This window comes from Anser anser (genome assembly GCF_964211835.1).
Source record: "Anser anser genome assembly, chromosome: 26".
NCBI lineage: Eukaryota > Metazoa > Chordata > Aves > Anseriformes > Anatidae > Anser > Anser anser.
The window spans coordinates 2435172-2460688 of NC_139747.1; the positions used below are offsets into that span (position 1 = coordinate 2435172).

Sequence of the window (25517 nt, forward strand, 5' to 3'; positions counted from 1 at the left end):
ACGTGGCACGGGCACCAGGAACGGACCTGATTTGAGGCAGATCTGCAGGAAACGGTGAAATCACCCCCAGATGTCCCTTCTGTCGGGCAGGCAGCCCCGCACCACAGCACCACGGGTGCCAGCAGGAAGCCAGCCTGTTCTTCTGCCAGGGCAGCACCCCCCGGCGACCTGCCCGGTGTCCCAGCATCGCTCCCTCTGCCCTTTCGCAGTAATAAAATCGCTGCGGGTTTGGGTACAGGAGCCAGAGGACGGCTACGTGTTACCTAGGTGGTGCTCAGCTCAAGAAAGTGGCTCGCTCGAGGGCAATTCAGGCCCAGGGGGACCTCCGGAGCTAATCTCACCTGCGCCCGGACCAGGGACTCGAAGCTGGGCTTGAAGTAATCGATGCGGCTGCTGTAAAACTTGGGCATTTCCTCCAGGAGCTGCTTGTTTTTGGCCTCGAAGTCCTCCTTCACCGGCCGCAGCTCCTCGCGGGCCTGCGAAACGAGACGGGAGGGGAGTCAGGCGCCGGGGAAAGCCCTGCCGTGGGCAGAGCTGCGAGGATGTGCCCTGACCCGAGGACGACCGGTGGCCAGAAAACCCAAATTTTGGGCCCCAGCTCTGCCCCAGGCCATCGGGAAAGCCTCGGTACACCACAGGGGCTGCTGGAGACGAGACCACGGGCTGGCTGCTCCTCTCCCTGCAGGAGGATGCGGGCAAAAAAATGTCCCCAGAGGACACCCCAGCGGCTCCGGGACTGGCCAAGCTGGTGCTGAGCCCCCAGGGCTGTGTCCCCAGGGCTGTGTCCCCCTAGGGCTGTGTCCCCCCATGGCCGTGTCCCCCCAGGGCCGTGTCCCCCCCATCCTCACGCCCTGCGATTCCCAAGAGCTTCTCCCCTCTCCGCTTTCGCCCGTGACCTTCAGCTGAGCGAGCCCACCCGGCTTCTTTAAACAGAAGCGTGGGGAGAAAGGGAAATGTCTCCGGGATGGTGTGGAAAAGGGCAGGAGGGGGTGGGCAGTGAAATATTAGACCCGTCCAAGTCTGCCGCTTAATCCCGCCGCAATTCCGACGGGCGGGAGGGGTGGGGGGGGGGCACCACGGTGCCAAAAACCCCGCGCGCGACGCCGGGTGGAAAGGAGCGAATTTGGGGTCGGGCAGGAATCGGGCAGAAAGGCGGCTAGGCTGGGACTGGGAGCGCTTTAATTCAGCGGGGAGGTGTTTGAACTCATCCAGCGTCGAGCAGCGCCGGGCTTTGTGCCAAAAAAAAGGCACAAAACTCGACGGCGAGCCCTTGCTGAGATCCCCCCCAATTCGCCACCGAATTCGGGGACGCAAATTTGGGGTTTTGGGGTTTCTTCAGAGCAGCTCTGGCTCCAGCGGGCGTCTGAGCTCCCGCTGCGGTGAGCTAAGGTCTTTGTGGGGGGGGGGGGGGGGAAATTATATCACAGGGAAGTTCATTAGGGTGAAAAAAAATGAAATAACTAAAACCTGCTTAATCACCAGGACAAAAGCCCTCGCAGTTTTCCAGCCGCAGCTTTAGGCACCGAGGCTAAGCAAAGTAAGCGGCTTATGGCTAAATCTGGGGTCTCTTTTGTCAGCGCCGATAGGGCTGTTCTTTAACACAAAACTTCGTTTTGTCTTCAGAAAACCCACGGTCTTTTGGCTCCCGAGAAAGTCGCCCGGCCCCTTCCAGGATCCCGCAAACGTTCTGCGGGAGCGGGCCTTCGGGCGAGAATTTAATAATAAAATCGTGGCGATTCTGCTCAAATTTGGGAGAGAAAAGGGAATCTGGCGAAGCCGCCTGTTGACCCGTTACTGCGATTTTCCAGGACGAATTTTTTTTTTTTTTTTTGCAACAGGTGGCAAGCACGCCGAGTCGGGGGGCTCTGAGCTCTGCCCTTCTGCGTACAGCTGCTCGGGCAGGCGCTGAGGGCGAGGGGAATTCCGCCCGCCGCCCGCTCATCCCGGCGTTTTCGCTTCCCGTGGATTTTTTATTTCCCTTTATTTTGCAAACAGAGAGCTCAGCGTGGCTCTGAGAGGGCTTCACCCCAGCCCTGGGCTCCCAAGTGGCCACGTAGCTCGTGGCCAGGGTTGCCCCAAGGCTTCGGGGCCGTACCTGGTGCAGCTTGGCGAGGACGGGGCCGGTTCTCTCCTTCTCCTCGTACTTCTCCACCTTGGACTGCAGGCGCTTGTAGTCCTGCAGGGTTTGCTCGCGGCGCTTCACTGCCATGTTCAGGCTGGGGAACACGCTGCTGAACCTGCCGGGGAGAAGAGGACGGGGGGGGTTTGAGCGGGGATGGGACACCGAAGACAACCTGCCACTCCAAAGCCCCTCGGGGAATCTGCCACCCCCAAGCCACCCGGGGAAATGTGCCACCCCAAAAGCCCCCCCAAGCAATCTGCCACCCCAAAGACCCCAAACTGCAAAGGGGACACTCGGCAGCCCCCGCCGCTGTCCCTACAGGCCGGTGGAGCTGGGGAAAAAGCGCCGCCGTCGCGCCCCAGGTGCCCCTAAATCCCCGTTTCGTCACGCGCCGTCGCTGCACTACAAAGCCCCTCAGATCTCCCGCAGCTTCTTCCAACAGCTGCACCACCACGGGCCAGGAGAAGCAAACGAAGCCCTGGGAGGCGCTGAGAGGGGCCAGCAGGGCGCAGGATACGGCCCCGGCACGGCAAAACGCAGGGGACGGAGGAGAAACACGGCCGGGAGCTGCAATCCCTGCTCTGCCCTCGTGCCGCCGGCCCCGCTCCTTTCCAAAAGTCAGCCCGGTGCAGGGCCAGGATTGAGAAAATGCTGAATAAAAACACCCGGGGGGGTCAGCACAGCCCGGTCCCAGCCCAAAAGCTTTCCTTAGGTTCCTCCAGGAGGCTGGAAGAAAGGCTGACGTTATACATAGACATGATTTGTGAGTCCTTGCCAAGGTTTTGGGGTTTTTGTTAGGGTCCATCCACGAGTTTCGGGGGGTGTTTCTGAACAATTATTATGAAAATCTACCCCGTTTTGGGAAGCCTGGTAAAAGCGCTCTGAAGGTCCCAACCTGCTTCTGGGCTTGCCTGCCAGCCCTTCTGGTTTTACCATCAATTCTTTATTTTTAACGGCTTTCCCCCTCTCTCCCAGCTGCCGTGTTCAAGAACAGGGAAAGCTGCCTTATCTGGGACGGGGACGGAAGCTGCCCCGGAGAACAATGCTGTTAATTCGGGCGAGCAAAGCAAAGAGGAAAAAAAAAAATAACACTTTTTCCCCATTTCCTTGTGCGTGCGTAGCTAGCTAACGCGTTTTTTTTTCCCCAATATTTGGCTTCGAAAAGCAAAAAGCAGGCACGGGAGCGGCACCGAAGTGTTCAGGAACGTCCCTGCGTGGTGCCCTGCCTCTGCCCGTCGGCTGCGGTCCCCTTCTCAAGGATCAGCTCTCGGGATCAATCCCAGCCCCCAAAAAAATCCTGCTCGAGCCCTGAGAAATAAAACCCAAGCACCTGCACGTGCCGTGAGTGGGGCTCGCTCCGCCCTGGGCTTTGCCGAGCCACCCAAAGGTGAAGGGAGCAGGAAAAATAAGTCACGGCTACAGCTGCCGGCCCCGTTCCCCAGCTTTTTGGGGCAATCCCTCACCCCAAATCCCCGTCTCCCGTACGGCACGGCTGGAGAAGCGCTCCGCACCCCAAACCTGACTGGCGGCAGCCAACAACGCGCCAGGCCAGGGGAAGCTTCCTATTATTAAAACGTCTTACAAATCGAGGGAACGGGAACATCCGACGGTGAGGACGAGGGAATATTTCGGAGCGCGGCAGCAGAGGCAGGCAGCAGCTCTGGGGGAGGGGAGGGCAGGACCCGGAGCTTCGCTCCCAAATTCCAGCCCCGGGCGTCCGCGGCAGCGCACGGCGAGGCCGGTGCCGTGAAAACCTCATCTCCCCGTGCTCACCCCGAAGGTGCCGCCCTGCCCTGCCACCGTGCACAGAGCCGGAGCCTTTTGTCCCCGAGCTTTAGCAGGTTGGGGTTTAATTATTCCTCGTTTGGACGAGGCCCCGATGGCTGAGGACACCCACGCTGCCACGCGCTCACCCGCTGGCGTCCCCACTCCGAGCAAAACCCCAAAGCCACCACCCGGCTGCCGCTCCCGAACGCCCCCGAGAGCCCCCCCGACCTCCCCGGGGCACCCTCCCGAGGACACCCCACGGGGACAGCGGTCTCCAGACGACCACCCGCTGGGGCAGCCCCCCCGTCCCGGCAGCGGGAACGACGGTGCCACCCGCCGCGGGCTCCGCCAGCCGTGTCCATCGCGGGAGGCGCAGCTGGGGAGCTGAATTACGGCCCCGTGCAACCTGAAAAAGTCATCAGGGAGCGGGACGCCGGCCGGGCGTCACCCTGCCATCCAGCTGGCCCCCCGAGTGTCAGATGCTGCTGCCCTGACATTGCTTTTTATGGTAAACCTCCCGCGCCGTTACAGCGGGACGCCAGCAGCCTGCGGGGGCTCCCACCGGGTCCCCGGCTGCGCAGGGCTCCGAGCGCCGGGCTCACCGTCCCCACGGGCTGCGGCGAAAATTCCTCCTCTTTTTCCGCACGGTGCCCCCAAAACGTGCCCCGAAAGGGCTGGGTGGCTGAGGGACGTGGCACGGGAACAAGGGGCTGCACCGAGGGAGGGGTCGGGGTGCCCCGATTTCGAGGCGGACACGGCACAAAGGCGCACACGCTCCGTGCCAGCAGCGAAACCGTAACGTCAGCAGCTCCCGGTTGCAGCTCCTGCAGAAATAATCCCGATTATTAACGAGCTGGGAACGGGGACGGGCAGTGCCATCAGGCCACAGGGCCACGTCTTGAGTTCTGGGTTACGTCCCCGACAGGGGGCAAAGAACCTTGAACCACCGGCTGTCTCCCCGGTGCTGACGGGGTGGCCTCGACCCCACAAGCCCAGCTGCTCCCCCGCGATGTGTGGGGCAGGAGAAGTCGGGCACGGGGCCGGGAACGGTCCCGTCACCAGCTTGTGGGGTGGCAGAGCACCAAAAGCCACCTCCGGGGCTGCCAAGCATCGTGTCAGCACCCTGTGCTGGATTTAAACTGCGTTTTTCCCGTCTTTTGAGAGCTTTCTCCCGCCCCGCTCGGCACTTCCCCGGTGCTCACACATGAAAAGAGTCACTGAGAGGAGCGGAGAATTAGCGTGCAGCCCTTTTACATCCGACAAACCCCGTACCGCAGGGCAAGAGCAAAGCCTTTGGCTCCGAAAAGCAGCAAGGGAGAACGCAGGAGACCATCGGCGGCATACTTTCCACGCGCTTTGAAGTTAAATCTGGTTTTAAAGCCAAAAAGGCTGGATCGTTTTCTTGTCCCTAGCATCAACTCGAGCAGTTTTTTTTCCCCTTTTTTGTCCCTAACATCAACTCGATCATTTTTTTTCCCCTTTTTTGTCCCTAGCATCAACTCGATCATTTTTTTTTTCCCCTTTTTTGTCCCTAGCATCGACTCGGTGAGATTTTGCGGCCCGTAACGGGAGGCCACCGTACTCCGTTGGTGCTTTAAAAAAATAAAAATCGCTGCTGAAGCTGCAGATCGAGGCTGGTACCGTGTAGGCACAGCAGCTACTGTCTCCCAAGGCCTTTTAATGCACGGATTATTTCTGCTTTTCAGAGGCAGGGGGGTGTTCAGCCCTGTAAGCAGCCGTGAGCGCGACGCACCGTGCCAGCTCCTCGGCCCCTAACCACCAAGTCGTGGGGCTGAATAAAAACCATCGAAACCCCGTCGGGTGCCGGCTTGGCTGGTGACATCTCCGGCCGTGTCTCGGCGAGGTTTTCCTTCTCCCTGGCAGGAGCAGGAGGAGCCTGAGCCCCCCCTTGACCCTCCCCGGACACCTCGGTGAGCTCGTCCCGTGCCGGAGATGCTCGCAGCGGGTCGCTGAGCCACCTGGCTTCATTTTCACGCGATTTAGATCAGCTCAGGCAGGGAAGCGTGCTGCTCCACCGGCCCGACCCGCAGCGAGACGAGGCTGCCCCTCGAAGGAATTCAGTCCCTCCGGATGATCTCCCCGTTAGCCCGTGAGCACTGAGATTCACCCAAAGGTCGGGGAGAATTGGCTTTCTTTGCCATTTTGAAGCCCTGCCCGGGTTTTTTTCCCCCTTTTACAGGAGGGAGCCGCGTACAGAAACGCGATCTCAAGCCAAGTGCCAGGGGTGGTAAACACAGGCGGCGGGCGATAGGAAGATCCCCGCGCCTGCCAAGTTACTCCCAGGACGTAACGAACGGCCGAGCGGCCGCACAAACATCCCGCGTGTTAATTGCAAACCCTCCTGGTGGAAAGCCTGGCAGCCAAAAAAGCCCCCAACAGCTCCAAGCACATCCCCCTGCCTCCCAGTCCCTGCCCCAACAACCCCGTGAGCATCCCAAATCTTTTCCCAATTCAGCGTTTTAACCCCGGCAGCCGGGCTCGAAGACAAGGGATGAGGGGTGGCGAGCCCTCGAGGGGGAGCGACCGCCAAAAAGCAAAGGGAACGGAAACGAGCTCAAAACACCGACCCCAGCAGCAGGAGCCGCATTTTAGCAAGCCAAGGGAAGCCTCTAAAGCAAATCCTGGTCGTTTCACCCATCCCCTGCACGTGGAGCAAGGAGAAGGAGGATTCCTCCCGCTGCAAAACGCGCCGACAGAGGGATGGAAAGCCCCCCAGGTGTCGGTATTCACCGATAAGCCCAACACCATCCCCTGGACGTGCCACCCAGGCCCTGCTTTTACACCAGGCGAGCGGTTCTGACAGCCGAAAACATGCCCAGACCCCAGCCTCTTGCTCCGTGCCCCCCCTTTTTAACACAAAAAAAAGTGAAGATTGGAGGTGGCTCCGAGGAAACGTGCTGGGTACGGTGCCGAAAGCAGCGCGGGAGCGGAGGTAAAACAGCAGCAGCACGGCGCATTAGGGCCCCGGCCACGAAAGCGGCTTGCAGAATAAGCTGCCGCTGCTCCTTGTCACTTTTTAGGCAGCGGATTACGGCGCAGGCAGCTTAGGAGGAGCAGGTGAGGGGAGATACGAGGGGATAACAAAAAGGAAATCCAAATCACTGCCCCCCCGCTGCCCGCCAGGGGACAGGGGGAAACGTGCCGGAGAGCTCCTCTTAGGATGACGGTTTAGCCCTGAAAAAATCATTTATTTATTTATTTTTTTTAAGAAAAAAATAATAAATCACCCGACTCTCTGAATTATAAATACTGTTGCCACCTCGTCTCCGCTCCAGCCTGCCGTAATTAAGGGGCAGGGAGCTGCCACGGGGGCTCAAAGCGCCGTCAGGATCCCACCGCTGCCGCCTTCGTTAGCTCGCCAGCCCTGCCGCCGGGTCTCCTGCTCGAAAATTGGAAATTTCCCCCTCCGGAGTGACGCAGCGCCGGCTGCCCAGCTCTGGCGTTCATCTGCTGGGGTGTTGGAGGAGCAGGATGAGCCCGCTGCCAGCGCCGGGCACCCGCCTGGGCCCAGGCTCGCCGGGTCTGGGCACGCGGCTTCCCCCTGACACTGACCTCAGCCAATATTCGGAGCATTAAAATTGAGAAGAGGGCTCGAGGCGCAGGGAAAAATGATGCTAAAATGTTATTTTTCCTCCCCGTTTTGCAAGTGCCCCAAGCGTGACCAGGCTGGCACGCACGCGCGCTCATCCCTGCGGCGTTATCGTAGGGACAGGGGCTTGGAAAATAAAAGTAAAAGCAATCGTGCAGGGGCAGCACCGGGTATGGGGGGACGAAGAGCTGTGGAGACGCAGGAGTGATGGAGGAGGAGGAGGAGGAGGTCCGGGGAGGCACGAGGAAGGCTCAGCGCGAGGCCGAAGCATGCGGGCTATGCTGGGGGATGCCTGCCATGCCTCAGCCCGTGCCCACGCGTCCGTCGTGGGCCCGTCCGCCCACCAGGAAGGGGAAATGAAAACCAGCCCTTCCGAGCCAGAGCGAGGAGCACCAGAAAAAAAAAATAAAAATCAAATAAAATAAGATGAAAATAAAAATACCCCGAGAGGGCTGGGGATTTAGGCTAAGAGCCGCGGGCCGGGGGGGGGGGGGGGTGCCGGGCAGCCGTGTGGCTAGCTTTGTGCGTGAAATCCTCATTAGGGGCCCGTAAGGACACGAAAGCCGCTTTTCCTTTTCCGGTCCCCGGCACCCCTGGGGCTCCTCGTGGCCGGTGAGCGCCGCTGCTGCCAGGGGAGGATGTGCAGGGCGAGGGCTCAGGGCGAGCGGGGGGGGTGAGAAGCCCCCCAGACCCTTGTGTGTGCACGGCTTGGGGGGGGCAGCAGGGCTTGGCCGCTCCCCTCGGGGTGGTTTTTGCTCCCCGGATGGGATTTGGGTGCTAAATGTTGGGTTTTAGGACCTGTATCTGGCTTTAAGTGAATTGCTGCGGCAGGGGGATGGGGACGGGGACGATGCCGCGAGCCGAGGGGACGGTGGCACCAGGGTGACACGGCGGCCGCCGCTCAGACGGACGGAGCTGGTTAAACCGAGAGGCTGCGGGATGAAAAGCGGCTCCGAACGTGAAAGGCATTAAAGGCTGTGAATCTCCAAACCACCTGGCTCCGCTAAGCCGCTTCCTTCCTCAGCCACCGGCACGCCAGAAGGGACACCGAGGTGACGGCGCGCGGTCTGGCACCGGCCCTGACGCACCTCGCTGGAAACGGGGAGAGGGAAGCGAAGACCCAGCTGCTTTCCTCTTGCCGTGCCCCAAAAATGCTGATCTGGCGTGAATTTGGGTGCAGGAGGGGAGCGCAGCCCTCCTGACCTCCCCCAGCTCCCCTTTCCCAGCCCAAGCCCCCTTTAAATCCACTGCTGCTTTCTTCTACGTGGTTTAATGTAATATATTTCCCCCAAACTTACCGTCCCCGGACAACCGAGCGGAGCCTGCACTGCACATGTGCCTCCGATTACCGCCCGTTACCAGCGCCGCTAATTGCTTGGCTTATACTTATCTGTGTCTTTGGCTAATAAACCGCAGAAGACCACCAGTGAAGCCGTAACAAAGCGCAGCTGTCGGAGCTGAGCCCGTTTCTAGGTCAAAGCCAGTTTGGGAGAGGCCGGGGAGAGCCGTCTCGGAGCGGGGAAGCCCTACCTAGCTGGCAAGCAGAGCTCCCCGAGGCAGCTTGCATTAATCCCAAACTTTTATCCCCGAAACGCCGCCGGGCTTTCTCCGGCAGCAGGACAAGGGGAGGCGCAAGCTTCGCGTTTCTCTCCTGCACCTCGTCAGCCTCCGAAAGGACCCTTGGGCTCCTCAGAAATGTTCCTGGCTCGTCCTCGCACGTACCTATGCTGCTGGAGTCACAAAGAGGGAGGGAAGGGAACGACTTTTGTTCGTTTTTTGTTCGGCACCGAGGCGCAGCCTCTGCAGGCGTTGGGGCGGGAGCCGTTTAAGAGCATGCAGCAACCGCTCGCAGGTGCCAAAGGGCAGGAAGGGAAAAACAAAAACAACAAAAAAACCCACCGCAGTCGAGTCCAATGGAAATTTAGGAAGTTGGAGAGAATCGCCAGGACTGGGAAGGAGCCAGGGCCTTGAAGTAAACACCCTTGTGTCCATTTAACCAAGGACGGGGCTGAGAAAAGGCGACCTGAGCGCTTCGCCTTGTGCAAGGAAACCTCCCCGCCAAGCACCGTGCCGCGCTCGGGCCAACCAGCCCCGTGTCCTGCGAGGCTCCAGAATTTCCCCGGTGTTTCCCTAGGGCAGGAATAACACGCCGTGATCCCGCACGGATGCCTCCAAAGGGGTCTTGCCCCTCCCGCGCCTCCGCCCCCAGCCGAACGACAGCGGCGACGTAGGAACGGCTTCGTCACCTCGAGCCGAAGCTTGGCCAGGGTTTAAAACGCAAGGCGAGGTTCGCAGGAAAAAAAAAAAGAAAGGTATTCTCGTTCCTTTCACCACGAGTCGGAGGAAAAGAAAATAAAAAAAAAAGGGAAGATTTCAGACGCACGAGCCCTTCTTCCAATTTTAACAGAATGCTGGAAGAAGAAGTTAATGTATCTTTCATGAGGACAATCTAGATAATAAGCAACACAATTCCACAGCAAAAGCCTGTGGTTTTTTTTCCTTCCTTTCTTCATGTTTTTTCCCTAAATAACCAAGAATTTCTGGCCGTTGACAGGCGACCGGGGCGATGCTTGAGTCACCGAACATCCCCCGAACAGCAGCGCGGCGTAACCTCACGCGCGGAGCGGTACGCGAGGATTTTTACTTTCAGATTTGGGCAGAAACAACAACTTTAAGAAAAAAAGAAGAAGAAAAAAAAACCACACACGAAAAAACACCCCGTGTCAAAGCTAAACTAAAATTGTTATTCAGCAATTTGCAACACTTACTGTCATATTAAAGTCATTTTATTTTATTTTCGCTCGCCTGCTCCGTTCCCCTAACAAAAGCAGCAAAGCTCCGGGTTTCAGGAGATGTTTGGCGCAGCGGTGGCAGCGACCCTAAAATGTTTGGGGGGGGACAGTCTGCGACACCGACACCGCTCAGGGCTGCCAGCACCGCTGGCAATCGGGCAGGCAGAGGTGAATTTTTTTGTCAACAACCCCATTTTTTGTCACCTCGGTGGCAAAACTCCTGCGGGGCCAAGGCGCGACCGAGCTGTGACGCACCGCGCGGCTGAAGTTAACTTCTGGCGGCGGGGAGGAAAAGGGGAAAATGGGGAAACCTGCTCCCGGAGCAACGGTGTCAGCACCTTCAGCTCGCATGCCCCGCTAAGGTTTTAGTTCTGAGCGATGCGAGCTGTGGATGGGCACGGTTTGGAGAGGGGTCTGGCTCCGGCACCGAGCCTGGCTGCAGATATATTGCCTGGGGGAGCCCCAAAGCCCTAAATCCCTGCAGCCCCAAAGCCCTGCAGCCCCCAGCCCCAAAGCCCTGAAGCCCCCAGCCCCTGCAGACCCAGCCCCAAAGCCCTGCAGCTCCCAGCCCCAAAGCCTTGCAGCCCCATCCCCAAAGCCCTGCAGCCCCCAGCCCCAAAGCCTTGCAGCCCCATCCCCAAAGCCCTGCAGCCCCCAGCCCCAAAGCCCTGCAGCCCCCAGCCCCATAGCCTTCCAGTCCCATCCCCAAAGCCAGGCAGCCTCCAGCCCCAAAGCCTTGCAGCCCCATCCCCAAAGCCCCCAGCCCCAAAGCCCTGCAGCCTCCAGCCCCAAAGCCTTGCAGCCCCATCCCTAAAGCCAGGCAGCCTCCATCCCCAAAGCCTTGCAGCCCCATCCCCAAAGCCCTGCAGCCTCCAGCCCCAAAGCCTTGCAGCCCCATCCCTAAAGCCAGGCAGCCTCCATCCCCAAAGCCCTGCAGCCCCCAGCCCCAAAGCCCTGAAGCCCCCATCCCCAAAGCCCTGCAGCCTCCAGCCCCAAAGCCTTGCAGCCCCATCCCCAAAGCCAGGCAGCCTCCATCCCCAAAGCCCTGCAGCGCCCAGTCCCAAAGCCCCCAGTCCCAAAGCCCTGCAGCCCCAAAGCCCTGCAGTCCCCAGCCCTAAATCCCTGCAGCCCTCAGCCCCAAAACCCCCAAGCCCCAAGCCCCAAAGCCCTGCAGTCCCCAGCCCCGGGGCACAAGGACCATGCTCCTCCAGACAGGGGGGTCCCTACATGTCTGCAGTTTCTGAAGCATGTAAAGCATCGTGCAGAGGGCTGCGAGGAGCTTTTCCAGGGTCTTGGATATCCCAACCCTTCATCAGTTATCAGCTGGGGACTGGGAAACGCCACCTGGTTTCCTGTCCCTATTCCCCACCTGCCCACTGCCTGCATGGCACTACGATGACTTTTTCCTTTTGCGCGGATATGCTACAAAAACACGGAGTAGCTTTCCCTTAAAGCAAACTAAAAACGCTTCCGTGCCTCTACACTTTTTATTTAGAAAACCTGCGCAGGAAAGGAGCTTCTCAAAACACGCAAGCGCTCGGTGCCCGCAGCGCCGGGCCGGACCGCACCGCCCCTGCCCGCTGCCCGCTCACGATTTTGTCTTTTTTTAACCGGAAAGAAATGTTGGAAGTAACCAGCACACCTCTGGATGATCCAATGCAGTCATAATCACTCATCCCAGGTGTTCTTTAAAGTACGGATAAATCAATTTGGCAGACCAGGACACGAGCTCTCCGCCTTTGCCACCAAGGGGACGCCGGTTTGTCACGGCGGCGTAAGCAGCTTTAAAAAGGGGCACGGCTGTGACAAACACCCGAGACGAGGCCGGTACTTACTTTTTCAAAGGCTCTATGACCGTCTTTTGGATCTGATTCACCTGTTGGAAGCAAGAGGGATGATTACACGCCAGGCTCGTCGGAAAAGCGTTTGCACGGCGCCTGCCGCGGGATGAGCGGCACCACGGTGCCCTTTAACCAAAAACGAGCAATCTTTCCCCCGTGCGCTAAAACCCCCGGCACAACCAGCGTCAGAAAAAGCGTGCGTGGAGAGTTTGATGGGGGAAACACCTCGGAGGTGAGGACAAAGAGGGAAGGAGGATGTGGCTGGAAGGGACGGAGCTACCCCCGAGCACCCCCTGCCCCCCCAAAGCCACCCTCACCTTCTCCTGGTTGAAGGAGTCCATCCTCTTCATCGCCGTGTCGAAGGCCGTGACCATCTCCAGGAAGCCGGGCTCCTGCTCGCACAGGGGGTTGGACAGCAGGTCCGAAGAGATTTTCACGGCCGACTTGGACATGGCTGAGCGTGGACGGGGCCGGGCGGGGGCGTGCGAAGGGAAGCGGAGAGGGACAGGTCTGAGCAGCCGGGAGCTGCACACCCGTGCGCATCCCCGGGGAACTCAGCCCAAACCCTGCGACGGGACGGATTCGGGGACCTCTGCACCCAAGGGGGGGGTCAGCGCAACCTTCCTGGGGGACATTCAGCACCGGGCGAGGGATGAGAAGGGAAAAAACCAGCCATTCGTTCATGTAAACACCCTGAGAACTGTTTTTATATAAGTTAAGCCTGCACCGCTTTGATGCACGGCTTGTGATGCTGCCAGAAATAATACCAGACTAACAAAACCGCTGTTCTCTTTAAAAAAAAAACAAAATGTAGATTTTTTTTTGGTGTCTTTTCTTGACAGACTATTAAGTGTCACTCTCAGGCTCACTACAGCTCTTCCACAACGACAAAAATCACAGTCCATTAAGTCTTTCAAACAGCTTTACAAAAATATATATCTGAAGTGGATTTAGTGCCGGTGGAAAAGGACCAGACTGACAGGACTGGAAGACGAGGTTTCTCTCTTTTCCTCTCAAAATAGGCACTACACCAAGCAGCAGAGACACAAGCTTGCTAAGCACTTTCCCTCAATGGGCCTCATTTTTCTGCCCGTGGAAACGGACTCCAAAAGCAAGAGGAAAATGCAAAGACCGAAGTCCCTTCAGACCCCGAGACTGCCACCAGGAAATCCAGAAAGGCCAGGTCAGTCTGAAGGGCTTCGGTTCCTGCCCTGCCGAGCCCTTTTGCTCGCTCTCCATCAGACAAATCCGTCCTCCTACCCATTTGGTCTTTGAAAAGAAAAATTAAACCCCCCCACGGCAGGGCCTCGACAAAAGACCAACGAAATAACTAAGGTACGGAAGGGGGAAAGATGAGCGCAAAGCCAAGCATTGATACAAAATAAAGAAGAAAAAAAAAAGCCACGGCTACTAAAAAAATAAAAAAATTGTTCTCTTTCGTCAGCACTGCTGCTGGAAGTTATTCAGTTCAAGATCAGAAAGCCAGATGCTTGAGCCGTGCTGCAGAGGAGCTCTGGAAGGGCTCCTACTGTATGAGCTCAGATAGAGAAAGTTAAAGTCGTCTGAATAATGGGGCTTAAGATCATAAATCAGGGGGTTAAACGTTCTGATTTAAAGGTTACACACAATTATACGGAGCTCAGAAGCTCAATGGCTGGGCAGCGCGGTGCAGAAGGAGAGGCTAACTGCGGAGTAACAAAGCTACCGTCTATTACCCCAACATGAAGGGTTTAGGCATTTAAACCTTGAAACAGATGGGCTATAATCCATATGTGCGACCACATCTGAGGAAGGATTTTGTGCCAGAACGGGACGGAGTCGAGCACGGCCGAACTCCCTCGGCTGGAAGACAAATGAGTTTCCCTTCCCCGAACGCGTGCGGCAGCGAGGGGAGACACGGAGAGCAGCGGGGCTGGGCCAGGAGCTGGGGTTTCTCAGGATGAACACGAAACTCCGGGTAAAACATCCCTGATGTCACCTGCACAGCCCCAAAAAGGCAGCCCAGGGGGTGATGACACCCCTGCTTATCTAATGTCACTGATCTGGTGGGCACTCCATTTCCCAAGGAGAGCTTTGGTGTGCAATTCAAGATCCTCCTCCCATCCTCTGCTCCTTAAGACCCTATTTATTTATTTTTTGGGAAAGAGGGGGTTATTGATCTCTAGCCACAGCACCGAGTGCTGCTAAGAGCCCGTACCCTTTTCCCAGGCACGCTGCTGCAGCGGCTGAGCAGGAAAAGTTTTGCACGGGAGGAGAAATCGGCTTTGTTCGGAGCTGAATCTCTTTTGGCAGACGGAGGAGACTCCGGCCACCAGGTCCAGCCTGCTAGGGAGGGTTTGAGTGAATAATCAACCCCCTCGGCACAGAGGTACAATGGAAGAAATAAGACACTCGGGAGAACACAACAAAGCTGATGCACTGCCGCAGGCATCGGACACGGGGGCTAAATGTTAGCTGAGCAAGCAGGGCATCCCCTCTGGGCAGTCCGCAGCGCCCCATCGGATTCGTCTCCCCTTCCTTCGGCCATCCTTCCTCGGGCTGCGTTCAAAACCTTCCCTTACACTCATGATTTCATGCCTTTAAATGAGAAATCAGATCTTACTGGATCTGGCCAAGGCTCATTTGTGACTCTGCCATGTAGCAGAACGGAAAAAGAAAGTCCTCCCACAGCTCCTCCGGGACTTGAAATGCTCCATATAAACAACGCCCACTGCAAGGGAGGGGAGGGGAATCCTTCACAAGGAAAAACTTACCATGGATCCCTGACAATGACCAGAGTCCCCAAAAAGGGCAGTTTTCACCCTGGAAAGGGCTCCTGGATACCGGTGCCTCTCCCAGCGCTGTGCTGGGAAGGGTGGGAGAGCGTGGGCAAGAGCAGGGATTCGCGTTTATGCCTGGCAATAGCCGAGCACGCACACATACATGAAGGCGAGAGCCTCTACCACGGGAAAACCCCGAATTTGCCATCCCTCCTGCTGGCACGGTGCCCGCTGGGGCTCCTGCCCACTCCTCCAGCCCTCCGTCAGCCCAGCTCCCCGGGGACGTGCAGGACCAGTCCAGCCCACACCTGGATGCTGCTGCATCTGCCTCGGCTCCCGGAGCTGGGGGGGCCCGGGACAAACAGGGACGACCCCGAACGACACGCTGAGAAAAGCCAGCTGTGTCTAACACAGCTCCTCGCTGTGCCTCAGCGGGCTGCCCTGCTCGGCTAAGGAACCAAAACCCTCTGGATCCACTTCTCCCAGCTGCCGCGGCTTTTTTTTTTCTTTTGGCTTCAGCTGGCGTTGAGATGCCTTCAGCCGAAGCATCGAAATGGGCACTGCTCAACGCTACAGGCTCCTCCCGCCTGTCCGACACGAGAACCGGAATAATTTCTCCTGGCTTTCAGTCCTAGAAACTGAGGCAAAGGAAAGAAAGCGACTCGTCCAAGGCCACACAGCAAGGCACAGCCCGAGAGGCACGGCCTCAGCCCCTAACACGCTTCCAGCTCCCCTGGTTGAGTTGCTGCTCGGCAGCCCTCATGCAGATGGCCTTGTAACTAAGAAAACTGAGTGGGACTGAGATCGAGATTTGTTTTCCAGGCTTGTCACAGATTACTCATGTGATCTCGAGAAAGTCACTTCATCTCTCTGTGGCCAAGTTCACAGTCTATGTATCCTACAGTCACATACCCAAGTCTGCATCTGTGCTTTTCTTCATATCCTTCTGAAGTTTTTTGGTCTGATCTTCCAATCTGAAAGATGGAAGAACAAGGCAAAGCCTGAAAACTTGGAAAGAAACAAACCGGAGCGCATCATGCATGCAACAAATCATTTACGTGCTGAATGTGCTGGCTTCTGTCGTGAGTTAAAAATATCCAGGCAGGGCTCTGCGAAGTTCAGTGCTGCCCAACCTTTTCTGGTTACTGTCAGATGCTTTTTCCCCCTTTTTCGTTTGGTGATCTCTGGTTCAAAGCCACATATTTTCCTAAGTCCTTACGCTTACTTACAAGCAGCAAAGCCAAATGCTTCCAGATGATAGCCGTGAGCTTACGTGACACGGTCGGCGTGGTAAAAACAATCCCTGTCCTCGGAGGTGTTGGGCTCTTTGGTAAGCCTCCAGTATCCCGGGAATTTTACACCCTCTGCTTCACAGCTGCCCTAATCTGCAAACCTCAACCCCACTGCAAAGACGTCCTAGGACACCTTTGGACACCCAGCCACTGAAGAAACCCCAAACAATTAGAAATTACAGGGCAGGGAACGATTTGCTAGGAAGAGCACAACCGGCTAACATTTCCTGGGAAGCTGCAACGAGAGGGCACAGAGGGAAGTATGCTGCTCGTCTTGTTCTACCGGTACGCTTCATACTTACTGCTGCAGCTTCCCATATTCCCTTTCAAAGTCTCTCTCCACCTGTGGGAAGAACAGAAAGAAATCAGCTCAGAAATATTGCAGGGGGGCAGCGACCTGCCTGCTCCGTGCCCGTGCCTCGGGAAACGCCTGCACGGACCTGGAGAAGCATCAGCTGTACGGGGAGCTACGCTTCCAAAGCAGATCAAGTCTTTTATTTTATTTTTTTTTCCCCCAGACCATCTCAGAGCAGAAGACATTGCCACCGGCTGCGTCAGCCCATTCCGAGGATGCGCTCCAGCACACGGGCTGGAAGCTGACGGCGGCAGCGGGAATGCCTTGAAAGCAGGGAGGTGGCAACGTCGCGGGCGCTGACACGGGAGCTCGGCTCCCGCACCCCCTGGGCTGCTCCATGCTCATGGGGACGAGCCTGATTCCTCTTCCAGAAGCACGAATATCCCCAAAGCAGAGAGGATCTCCTCCCCTCTGCCAGCATCGTGCTAAGGACCACGGTGGCCAGCAGCCAGACCCCACCAGCCGCTCGCTCAGTCCCCCTCCTCGAAAGGACAACTTTTCCCCCCAAAAAAACCCCTCAATCCATTCCCAAGCCCTCCAATCCCCCACACTGCATCCTCCGAGGTGCCCCTAGGTAGGCTCCTAGGACACGTTCCTCCGTGCTCCGGCAGCAATTCCCTGCAACGAGCTCCTCCAGCTGCAGCAGGGGTTCGCGGCACCTCGCACGAGCACGCAGCGCAGGAGCTCAGCCTTCCCCCCGCGCTACATCGCCGACTGCTTCCTCCTACTTGCTAGCTGGCAGCGGCTCTCCAGCGATACGAGATATTTTACGGAGCTTTCCTTCCATGCGGTCTGTTTGAACGCACACTTAAAACATTCACTCCGCACACCTCGGCGACCCAACAAGCAAAAACGGCTTTCGATTGACCAGCCAAGAGGAAACGCGTGCGCTTTTGTTGTCGTGGGAGCGAGAGCGGGTTCGTTTGTGCTGTCGGGCTGCCGTGCTGGGAAGGAAACGCAAGCAGCTAGGACGGGCAGGACCCAAAGGTTTGCTCCCAGCCTTCGCCCTGCCCTGAGGAGTTCAAGCCCAGAGTAAGAGCGGGGTGTGAAAGCAGACCGCTTAACACGGATATTTGCTTTGGGATCAAAACTGAAGACCAATATTTTAAGAGGGAGGCCAGTAATCTCGGTTGTCTTAAAACCGCCTTTTTGAAGCACCTTTTTGCTCTTTTCAAACCCTCGGGCTGGGTGACAGCAGCCCCACGGGGTGCCGCGTTTCAGCCCCGTGCCCAGCTGTCCTCACCATCAGCCCCCGCCATCCCAGGGATGCACGCTGCCTCCCCCCGCCAACCAAGGGGCTCCGCCGAGCCCCAAATCCCCTCCGTGCTGCTAAAAACGCTCGCTGGAGAGCGGGCACCGAGCGGTGTGGGGGCAGCTCCCACCGCGGCTTCGCGGTTCGGCAGCAATCCGCAGCAGCTGGCGCCTGGAGGTCAGGTACCCGGCACATAGTTAAAAAAAAATAAATAAAAAAAAAATCGCCCCCCGTTTTCTACGGCTGTTCCGGCTGCGAAAATAACCGCGGAGTGTTGCACTCTATTTATACGTCCTAGGTGTGAATTGTTTTGGTTGCAAAGCAGCGACGGGGTCAGGCGTGACTCAGAAAGATGTCCTCTGCAGGCTGGCCGTGTCCTTTCCCCGGCACGGAGCTCCAGCCCCCGACACAAGGGTCCTCCTCGTGTCAGCTCCTCAAAAACCCGAGGTTTGGGCCGTGAAATGAAATTAACTGCAACAACCCACAGCGCCTGCCCCCTCCCTTTTGCAGCTCCCTTCCCTCCTTGCTGGGGAGAGGAACAAAAGCGAAGGCACCTAAAGGACGGGAAGGAAACCTCCATATCCACACCCTGCACCCCTGCCTCTCCCAGGACCCCCAGAAATTCCCCCAAAAAACACCCAACCTGCTGTGCCCGCGTCCCTTCCACGTGGGACCGAGGTGAATCTCCCTGGCAGCTCTTCAGCTGCCCGGCCTGACTCACGTCTCCAGCGCCATCCCTGCGGAGACAGCTGCCCGAGGATTGCTCTTTATTTTTCACGCCCACAGGAGCAACTGGCTACCCGTCGGCGCCGTCTGCGCGCGGCTGCGGCCCTCCCGAGTCATCGCTGCTCGCCTTGGCATCGCGGGAGCCCGGGGACGCTCCAGGGACAGCAGGGAGCGGGGTCTTGGATAAAACCCCGCTCTGGCCGTGCTCGCGCCGCGCAGATTTATGGAAGGCAACGAGTGATGGATGAGAGGCACGTGGAGCGAGCGAGGAGGGCAGGCTGGGAGCGAGCCGAGCACGTTTCGCTAGCGCACAGCAACTCCTGCTCCCCGGAGCTATCCGCAGCGGCCGCGCCGCCCCGACACGCACGGCAAAAGGCTACGGATAGGATTAGCGCGTTAAGGGTAACGAGAACAAGAAGGCCAGGCAAGAAAATGACAATATCCCGAAGGGAAGTTGCTGTAACGTTAAAATAATCCCACCTCTCCGCAGCCACTTTCTGAAACCTCCCAATCGAAACGTGTTTCTGTGCCGAACGCTATTTCTTCGAGGCATTGCGGGCTGCTTAATGCAGAATTGCTTTCTCTGGCTTTTTCTTTAAACCTACGTAAGGAACGACGAGTTCTCAAAAGCACCGAAGGAAAACGGTGCTCTTCTTTCTCACCCACTTATTTTTGTTTGCAAACACCGGGCCCTCCACCCGCGATAACCTCCCTCCGCTTTTAGGGCAGTATCATAATCGACACCATGGTTACGAGGCAATGAAGCAAGACCAAAGCCAACACTACAAAGAGATGGAAATAAGGGACTGTGATGAACCTCCTCACTCCCCTGAGGTTAATTTCTCTTCCCGGAGGAGGAGGAGGACTAGCTGATTTCTACATGTTCCAGTGGTCTCAGCCTTTTCACGGGCCTTGGGAGAAAGCAGGAAGCACAGGCTTCCTCCTCCCTCCTCTCCGAAAGAAGAAAGCCACGTAATTAGGCCACGAATTCTGCCACGACCTGGAACTTCTGCTGAGCTTTTGTCGTGTCATCAAACAGGGGGAGAAGCAGGGCAGAATCCGTGCGAGTGCCACGGGGGGAACGATCTCTGCGGATCCAAGCAGAGCCTTGAGCCAAAGCGGTGCCCTGGGCGTACCTGGGACTCCACGGGCCAAGCAGCGAGCTCTCCAAGTCCTCCATCCAGCAAGCTGGAGGAGTGCCCGGTGCTCCCAAGAGATGCTTTGAACACTAAAAGGGAAAAAAAAGGAGCAGCTCCACCTGCAGAGGTGGGTTACGTCCTGCCAAAGACTGAATGAAAAGAGCGAGAAGGAGCCAAACGCTTGAACTCGGGTCACTCGGTTTCACCCCGCCGCCGTTTCCTCCGTTTTTTTGGAGATTTCCAGCTCTCTGGTGGGGCCCGATGGAAAGGGGCAGCCGGCAGGCAGCCGCACGCAGCGGAATCCTCCTGCTCGCGCAGCTCCGCCGTCCGCCACCCCTGGGGAGCCCAGCGCTGCCGGGATGAGTCAAGGCGGGGAGGCTTGGCAGGCTGGAGGGCTCGGCTCCGCTCCCTGCCAAGCTGACTCACCCCAGGTTAGCTCTCCATCTGAGTCAGGCCGGGGTGAAAGCCGGGCGAGACGGAGGGGCCGCGCTCTGACCTCCCCCATCCCGAGCGGGGACGAAGCCCCCGGCTCCCCCCCGGCCGCGGGTGGGACGCGGCGGAGCCGTCTCCGCGCCCCGCGGGGACGCGAGGCCGGCTCCTTCTCCCAGCTAGCTGCCGCCTCGCATCACCCAGGCCCCGGTGAGGAGCAGGGGACGACCTCGGGGTGACAGCGGTGAACTTCAGCCAGCCGGAGCCGCAGCCGAGCTCGGGCGACAGCCGCGGCTCCGGCGTAACCTCCGCGTGGATGGGAGGCGTCCCGGGGGAGGGCAGGGAGACCAGCTCTGCCCTAAGAGGCTTCAGCTCCGCGTTTGGAGCAAGAAGCGTTCTGCAGAGAGACGTAACTCTAACAGGTTCAAGTCCTCTCGCTGGGCACGGGTTTAATCGGGCCGTGGCACGACGTCCCCTGCGCCCCCAGCGCCGGCGGCTCCGCGCGGCGCATTAGAGCCCCCGCGCCCCGGCGACAGCTGCTCTTTGCAGGGGAGAGGAGGGGAGAGATTACGCCGTCTGCGAGCGGATTTGCCCAGGTTAAGGTGGGAAGGAGGCAGAGGCACGGCTCGGGGGGGGCCGGGAGAGCACTTCAGTTCACCAGCCGCTGCTTTCTACGGGGGTTTCCTTCCACCTGAAGAGCTGAGCCGCGGCTGACACCGTGCCCTTCTCCGGAGGATCAGAAGCGAGTGGGCACAGGGAGTCATGACTAATCCCCTCTGCAACCCAGACAAATTGCCTTTCAGTACTACTACCGGCCTAGATCTGACACCAACCCCAGCATCGTTTCATCAAAAAAAAAAATAATAAAAAGAAAAAAAAAAGGCTTGCTGGTGAGCTCAGCCTCCCTCGGCAAAGCGATCCTCCCCTCTCCTGCGCTCGAGCTACGGAGAGCCAAATCAGTCAGATGCTAATAAATGTTGTTTTTGTTTTTGTTTTTTCTTCTTTTTCTTTTCTTCTTCTTTTCTTTACCCCCCTCTTTTGTGGTCCGATCTCCGTGAGTGGGAGATCTTCTCCCCGCAACCACTTCCCCTCGGACCGGCTCGGGACGCAGCGCTGGCGGTGCCGCACCTTCCCACTTCCTGCAGCGGGCTCCGGAGGCTGACATCTGGAACATCGCAGGCCACGAAACCAGAGCTCGGCTGCCACCGCCGCTCCCCGAGGCCCCCGCAGATGGAGAAACCTCTCAGCCTGCAGCCGGGAGGTAAAACCCGGGGGCCTCGAGCCGGCCGAAAGCTGGGGAGCAGCCCCGACGCTTCCACGCCACAGAGCCGGGGCGAGCGCGGGGCTGAGCGCCTCCTTCCCGGGGGGAGACGGGCGCTTTCCTGCCGTTTGCTCTCCTTTGAAGGGCTTCACCTCGTGCTTACTGTGAGGTTACCAGGCTCCGGGCTTCCTACTTTCGGCTCTCCGCAGATCCGCCGCCTGCAGGATCGATAAACGGGGGCCACGTCAAAATCGGCGCCCGGCTCGCACAAAAACTCGCTGTGCTTCTTTGGGGAAGGAAAGGAAAAGGCCTGGAAACACTGGTGCTGCCGAATGAACCCCTGCCTGCCGGATATTCTGGGCTGTTCTATTTAATACACACACGTGTATATATATCTATATCTATATCTATAAGCAACGCCTGCCAACTGCCTCCCAACCGCGCACGGCAGCGGCTCGGGGGAAAGCAAGCTCCCCAAAGTGCTTGCAGGGCAGGGAAAAAACAGCAAGGGGAAAAAAAAACAAAGTCAGACAGGGTGGGATGGAGACGTCCGAGGAAGCTGTCCAGGTCACCCCGAGCTGCAGAGCGGGTGGTTACTGCGACAGCAGGAAAGGCTGCCGGGGTTGGAAATTGAGGGTGAGAGGCAAAATCTCAGGGCAGGGCAATGCGGGGGTCCCGAAACGAGCAGGATTGGGTGCTGAGGCTGGTGGGCTGCCTTCACGCCCAGCCCAGGCAGCAGCACTTTTCACCTGGTGGCCGCCGGCCCCGCCAAAGGGCAGCGGAAGAGGTGCGAAAACCCTCGAGGGATTTCAGCGGTCCTTGACTTGGTCGCCTGCCTGGCTTGAATTTTGTGCCGACAGCTCGGAGCCGTTACAGAAAATTGCTGCTCCACGGCAGCACGCGACGAGAAAAGCCTTAAAATAAATAAAAAATGAGAACTGAGCCATAAAGGGAGCGGCAGAATTAGCCCCTGGGTGGGTGGGGGAAATGTCATCTCCCAAGGAGAAACTGCCCCAGAACCGCGCGTGCCCACGCGCCCCGAGGAATTAGCGGCGACGATGTCCCGGCGAGGCAGGATCAGCGCCGTCGGGCTGCTCGGGGGATTAGGGCACCAACGCCGTTATAAAGACGAGGTCTCCCCCGTGCTCGCTCTGATTTTAGGGCAGGTACGCGGGATGGCTTTCAGGGGCAGCTCCCGAGAGGTGCCACAGCTTTTCTGCGCGGGACAAAGGCGAAGACCATCTGCTCGAGAAGGGAAAACACCGCAGCCAGCTGCGAGGAGCAGCGCTCGGGGTAGGAGCCTCGAACGCCCGAGAATACAAAATGCTTTTTTAATTTGCTTTTAAAGCAAATGCTGTGCAGCACAAATTAATTCACGCCCGAGCACTAAGCATCTCGGCTTATAAGCCTTTCTTTGGAAACAGTTATATTCAGCGAGCTGAACCACTCCTCCTCCTCCATCTGCTCAGCAAGGCTGAACAAACAAGCCATTGCTGAAAGAAGGAAGGAAGGAAGGAAGCCCGTTCAGCCATCTCCAAGGAAAACCGTGCCAGACCAAAAGAGCTCTCTCCCCTCGTCCCCCCCCCACCCCCCGGCCCCGAAAAGGGAGCGGATCCCGAACCGAAATCCTCTCCCAGCTCGGGACTCCCCCTCACTCCTCGCACGAGGAGCCGGGCGCTGGTCAGAGCCCGCAACAGGTTTCTGCTCGCTCCCATCTCCCTCCCACGCGCGCGCACACACACACACGCGCGCTGGCAAAATGGGACGAGTCAAAGTGCTGCCTTGACTCATCAGCCACATGATCAAAGGCTGGATCTAAAAAAGGGGGAATCGGTTTACTCACTGTCTTGGGTACAATCTGTTTCTTGGGCTGCCCGATCTTGAACGGTATCCTGGAAAAGAGAGAAAGGAGGGAGGGGAGGAGAACGGGTGAGCGGAGCCGGCCTCGAGCACGGCGCCGCAGCAAAAGCCCGGCTCCGCCGGCCCCGTCCTCAGCGAGGGGTCCTGGGGTGAGCCGGGCTGGATTTTGGGGGGCAGGAAGCCTTGCACAAAGCGTGCTTCCCCCCCAACCCAGAGCCCCTTTCCCTCGCTGCTCTCCAGCCGCCGCCGTCCCCTTTTCCCTGCCCCAGCGATGGGAAGAGAGGCGAGGGATGCTGCAGGCAGTCCTTGGCACGGCGAGCGGCTGGAGAACGCGCCACGCTTCCAAACAAATCTGAAGGGGAGGGAAAAAAAAAAAAAAACACACAACACAACACAACAAACCCTGTAAATATTTAGCGAGAGGATATTAAAAAAAGTAACAGCCCGAGCGTCTGGAGCTGCAAGCCGCTTCAAAGGATTTCTCCGGTACAACAGCTGTAGGAGCGGCTCACCTGCCAGCCTTCATTCTTAAAATCCCTAATATGGTTGCTAGTAAAATCTGGGTTACCTAAATTGGCTTCCCCACGCGAGCTAGCTCGGAGGTGAAGAGTACTCGAAGGAAATCACGCGCCGTACGGAAGGGTGGCTCGGTCAGACGGTTACAGCCAGGCAGCCACCCCGGGAACGATTGGGTTTCTTCCCCTTATCAGGATCATAAAAAAGCCAGGAATGCAAGCGCTGACTTGGGCGGGTTTAATTAAGTCAAAGAGGTTAAAACGTCGCGTCCAAAATCTGCCAGCGGGCGCCATTTGGGGCATTACGTTGCTTTAACCAAACCAAAAAACCCGGTCCTGAAAGACAACGCCAACCTCTCTTCCCGGAGATGCCTCAACTGGAGCACTCCTACGGCTCCTCTGCAACCACATCCCAGCCCCGATTTTTTTGGGGCTCTTCCTGCAGGGCGTCGGAGCCCCCCCGGACCCCGCTACCCAAAACCTGGGCTGCTGAAGGGCACGGCGGGACCGGGGTTTGGCCGCTGGCCGGGCTGGCTCCTGGCTCCCGAGCTGGCTCCGCTCGCCGCCGGACACGGCCAACGAGCGCTCGGTTTTCCACGTGCTCCTCACCAGCTTCACTTACGAGCTGCCACGCACCAACGCTGCTACCCCTGCTCCATCAGACGGCTGGAAGCCTTCCTACCAGCTCCCCCGAGCCCCTGGAAATCCTTTTATTTGTAGGGTATTTCGTAAAACCAGCGCCACGCTCCGCAAACACCGCGCGCCGGGGGAAAGCGCCCGCCACGAAGCCCCGTCGGCTCGAGGGAAAGCCAAAACGGGGTTATCCAACGCCCCCCCCGATCCCCCCCTGCCTCCTTTCGCCAAGCTTTGGCATCGTTTTCCAACCAACGGTGTAATTAGCCGCCGGTAACGAAGCCGGCCCTCAGCCCGTAGCGCCGAGCGGCTCGCGGAGCAGCGGCCGGCCTGAGTCACCGGCCTTAAATTTAAATTTTCTGCAGAGCTTCCTGTTTATTGTTCTCCGGTTCAAGCGATATAATTTTAGGGTTTTTAACCCTTTCCAGCTCCCGGGGCATGCCGGGCAGCCGTGAATCACACTTCTTTTCTAAACAAACACTCGCCTGGCGTATAATTACCCCGTCAATAAGCGGGTGTGCGGTGCCTTACAGGAAGAAAAGCGTGAAAAAAAAATAAATAAACGAAGGATTTTGCTTTCTGTTTTCCTGCACGGGTCAAATATAAACCAAAATGAGGTAGCTCCCTTCTTCTCCCGGGCACAGGCTGTCCTGGAAGCCAGGTGCCGTCACTAGATGTTTTTGGAAGTGACTGCATAAACCCGGCTCGGTGGCAGGAGGAGAAATCCGCACTGGCTCAGGCTGGGAAGGAAGCCAGGACGAGGGAGCTGTGGGCTGCAGCCAGGCACGGCCGAGCAGCGATTGTGGGGGGGAAAAAAGGCACAATTTGGGGAAAAAAAAAAAAGAAAAAAAAAAAAGACGTGGTCTTCAGGGTGAGCAGCCGAGGGTATAGGGCTGGAGATCCCGGAGCTGCGGCCGGGCGGCGCAGCTTAATTAAACGGCAATTAAAGCGTGGTCGGTGCCTCGAATCAAGGAAAAAAAAGCAAAAAAAAAAAAAAAAAAAAGGGCGAGAGGCAGAGCGACGCCACGAGCCCACCTGGAGCCGGCTGGAGGGAGGAGGAGGAGGAGGAGGAGGATGAAGAGGAGCGCAGCATCTCCCGCACGGGGTCCGGCCACCCCGTGGCACCGGGCGGGGGCTCCCCTCTCCTCCACGCTGCAGGGGGAA

At 58.0% G+C, this 25517-nt stretch overlaps 1 protein-coding gene across 7 annotated transcripts in view; it reads right to left on the reverse strand.

The window, feature by feature from the left end:
• Positions 1 to 25517, reverse strand: part of BIN3 (bridging integrator 3) — a 39127-nt gene that overhangs the window by 5653 nt on the left and 7957 nt on the right. For 3 of the 7 annotated variants that reach the window (XM_083811698.1, XM_083811697.1, XM_083811699.1), the window contains 7 exons: positions 23189 to 23237; positions 16486 to 16526; positions 15804 to 15865; positions 12450 to 12586; positions 12127 to 12167; positions 2096 to 2237; positions 342 to 476 (listed from right to left, as the gene is read on the reverse strand). In XM_083811698.1, the coding sequence (XP_083667824.1) occupies positions 342 to 476; positions 2096 to 2237; positions 12127 to 12167; positions 12450 to 12586; positions 15804 to 15831 (483 nt within the window). In that variant the 5' untranslated portion in view covers positions 15832 to 15865; positions 16486 to 16526; positions 23189 to 23237. Of the gene's footprint in view, positions 1 to 341; positions 477 to 2095; positions 2238 to 12126; positions 12168 to 12449; positions 12587 to 15803; positions 15866 to 16485; positions 16527 to 18996; positions 19118 to 19652; positions 21564 to 22094; positions 22260 to 23188; positions 23238 to 25517 lie in introns of all 7 variants that reach the window. The other 4 variants (XM_083811700.1, XM_083811701.1, XM_083811696.1 and 1 more) reach the window with 3 other exon arrangements.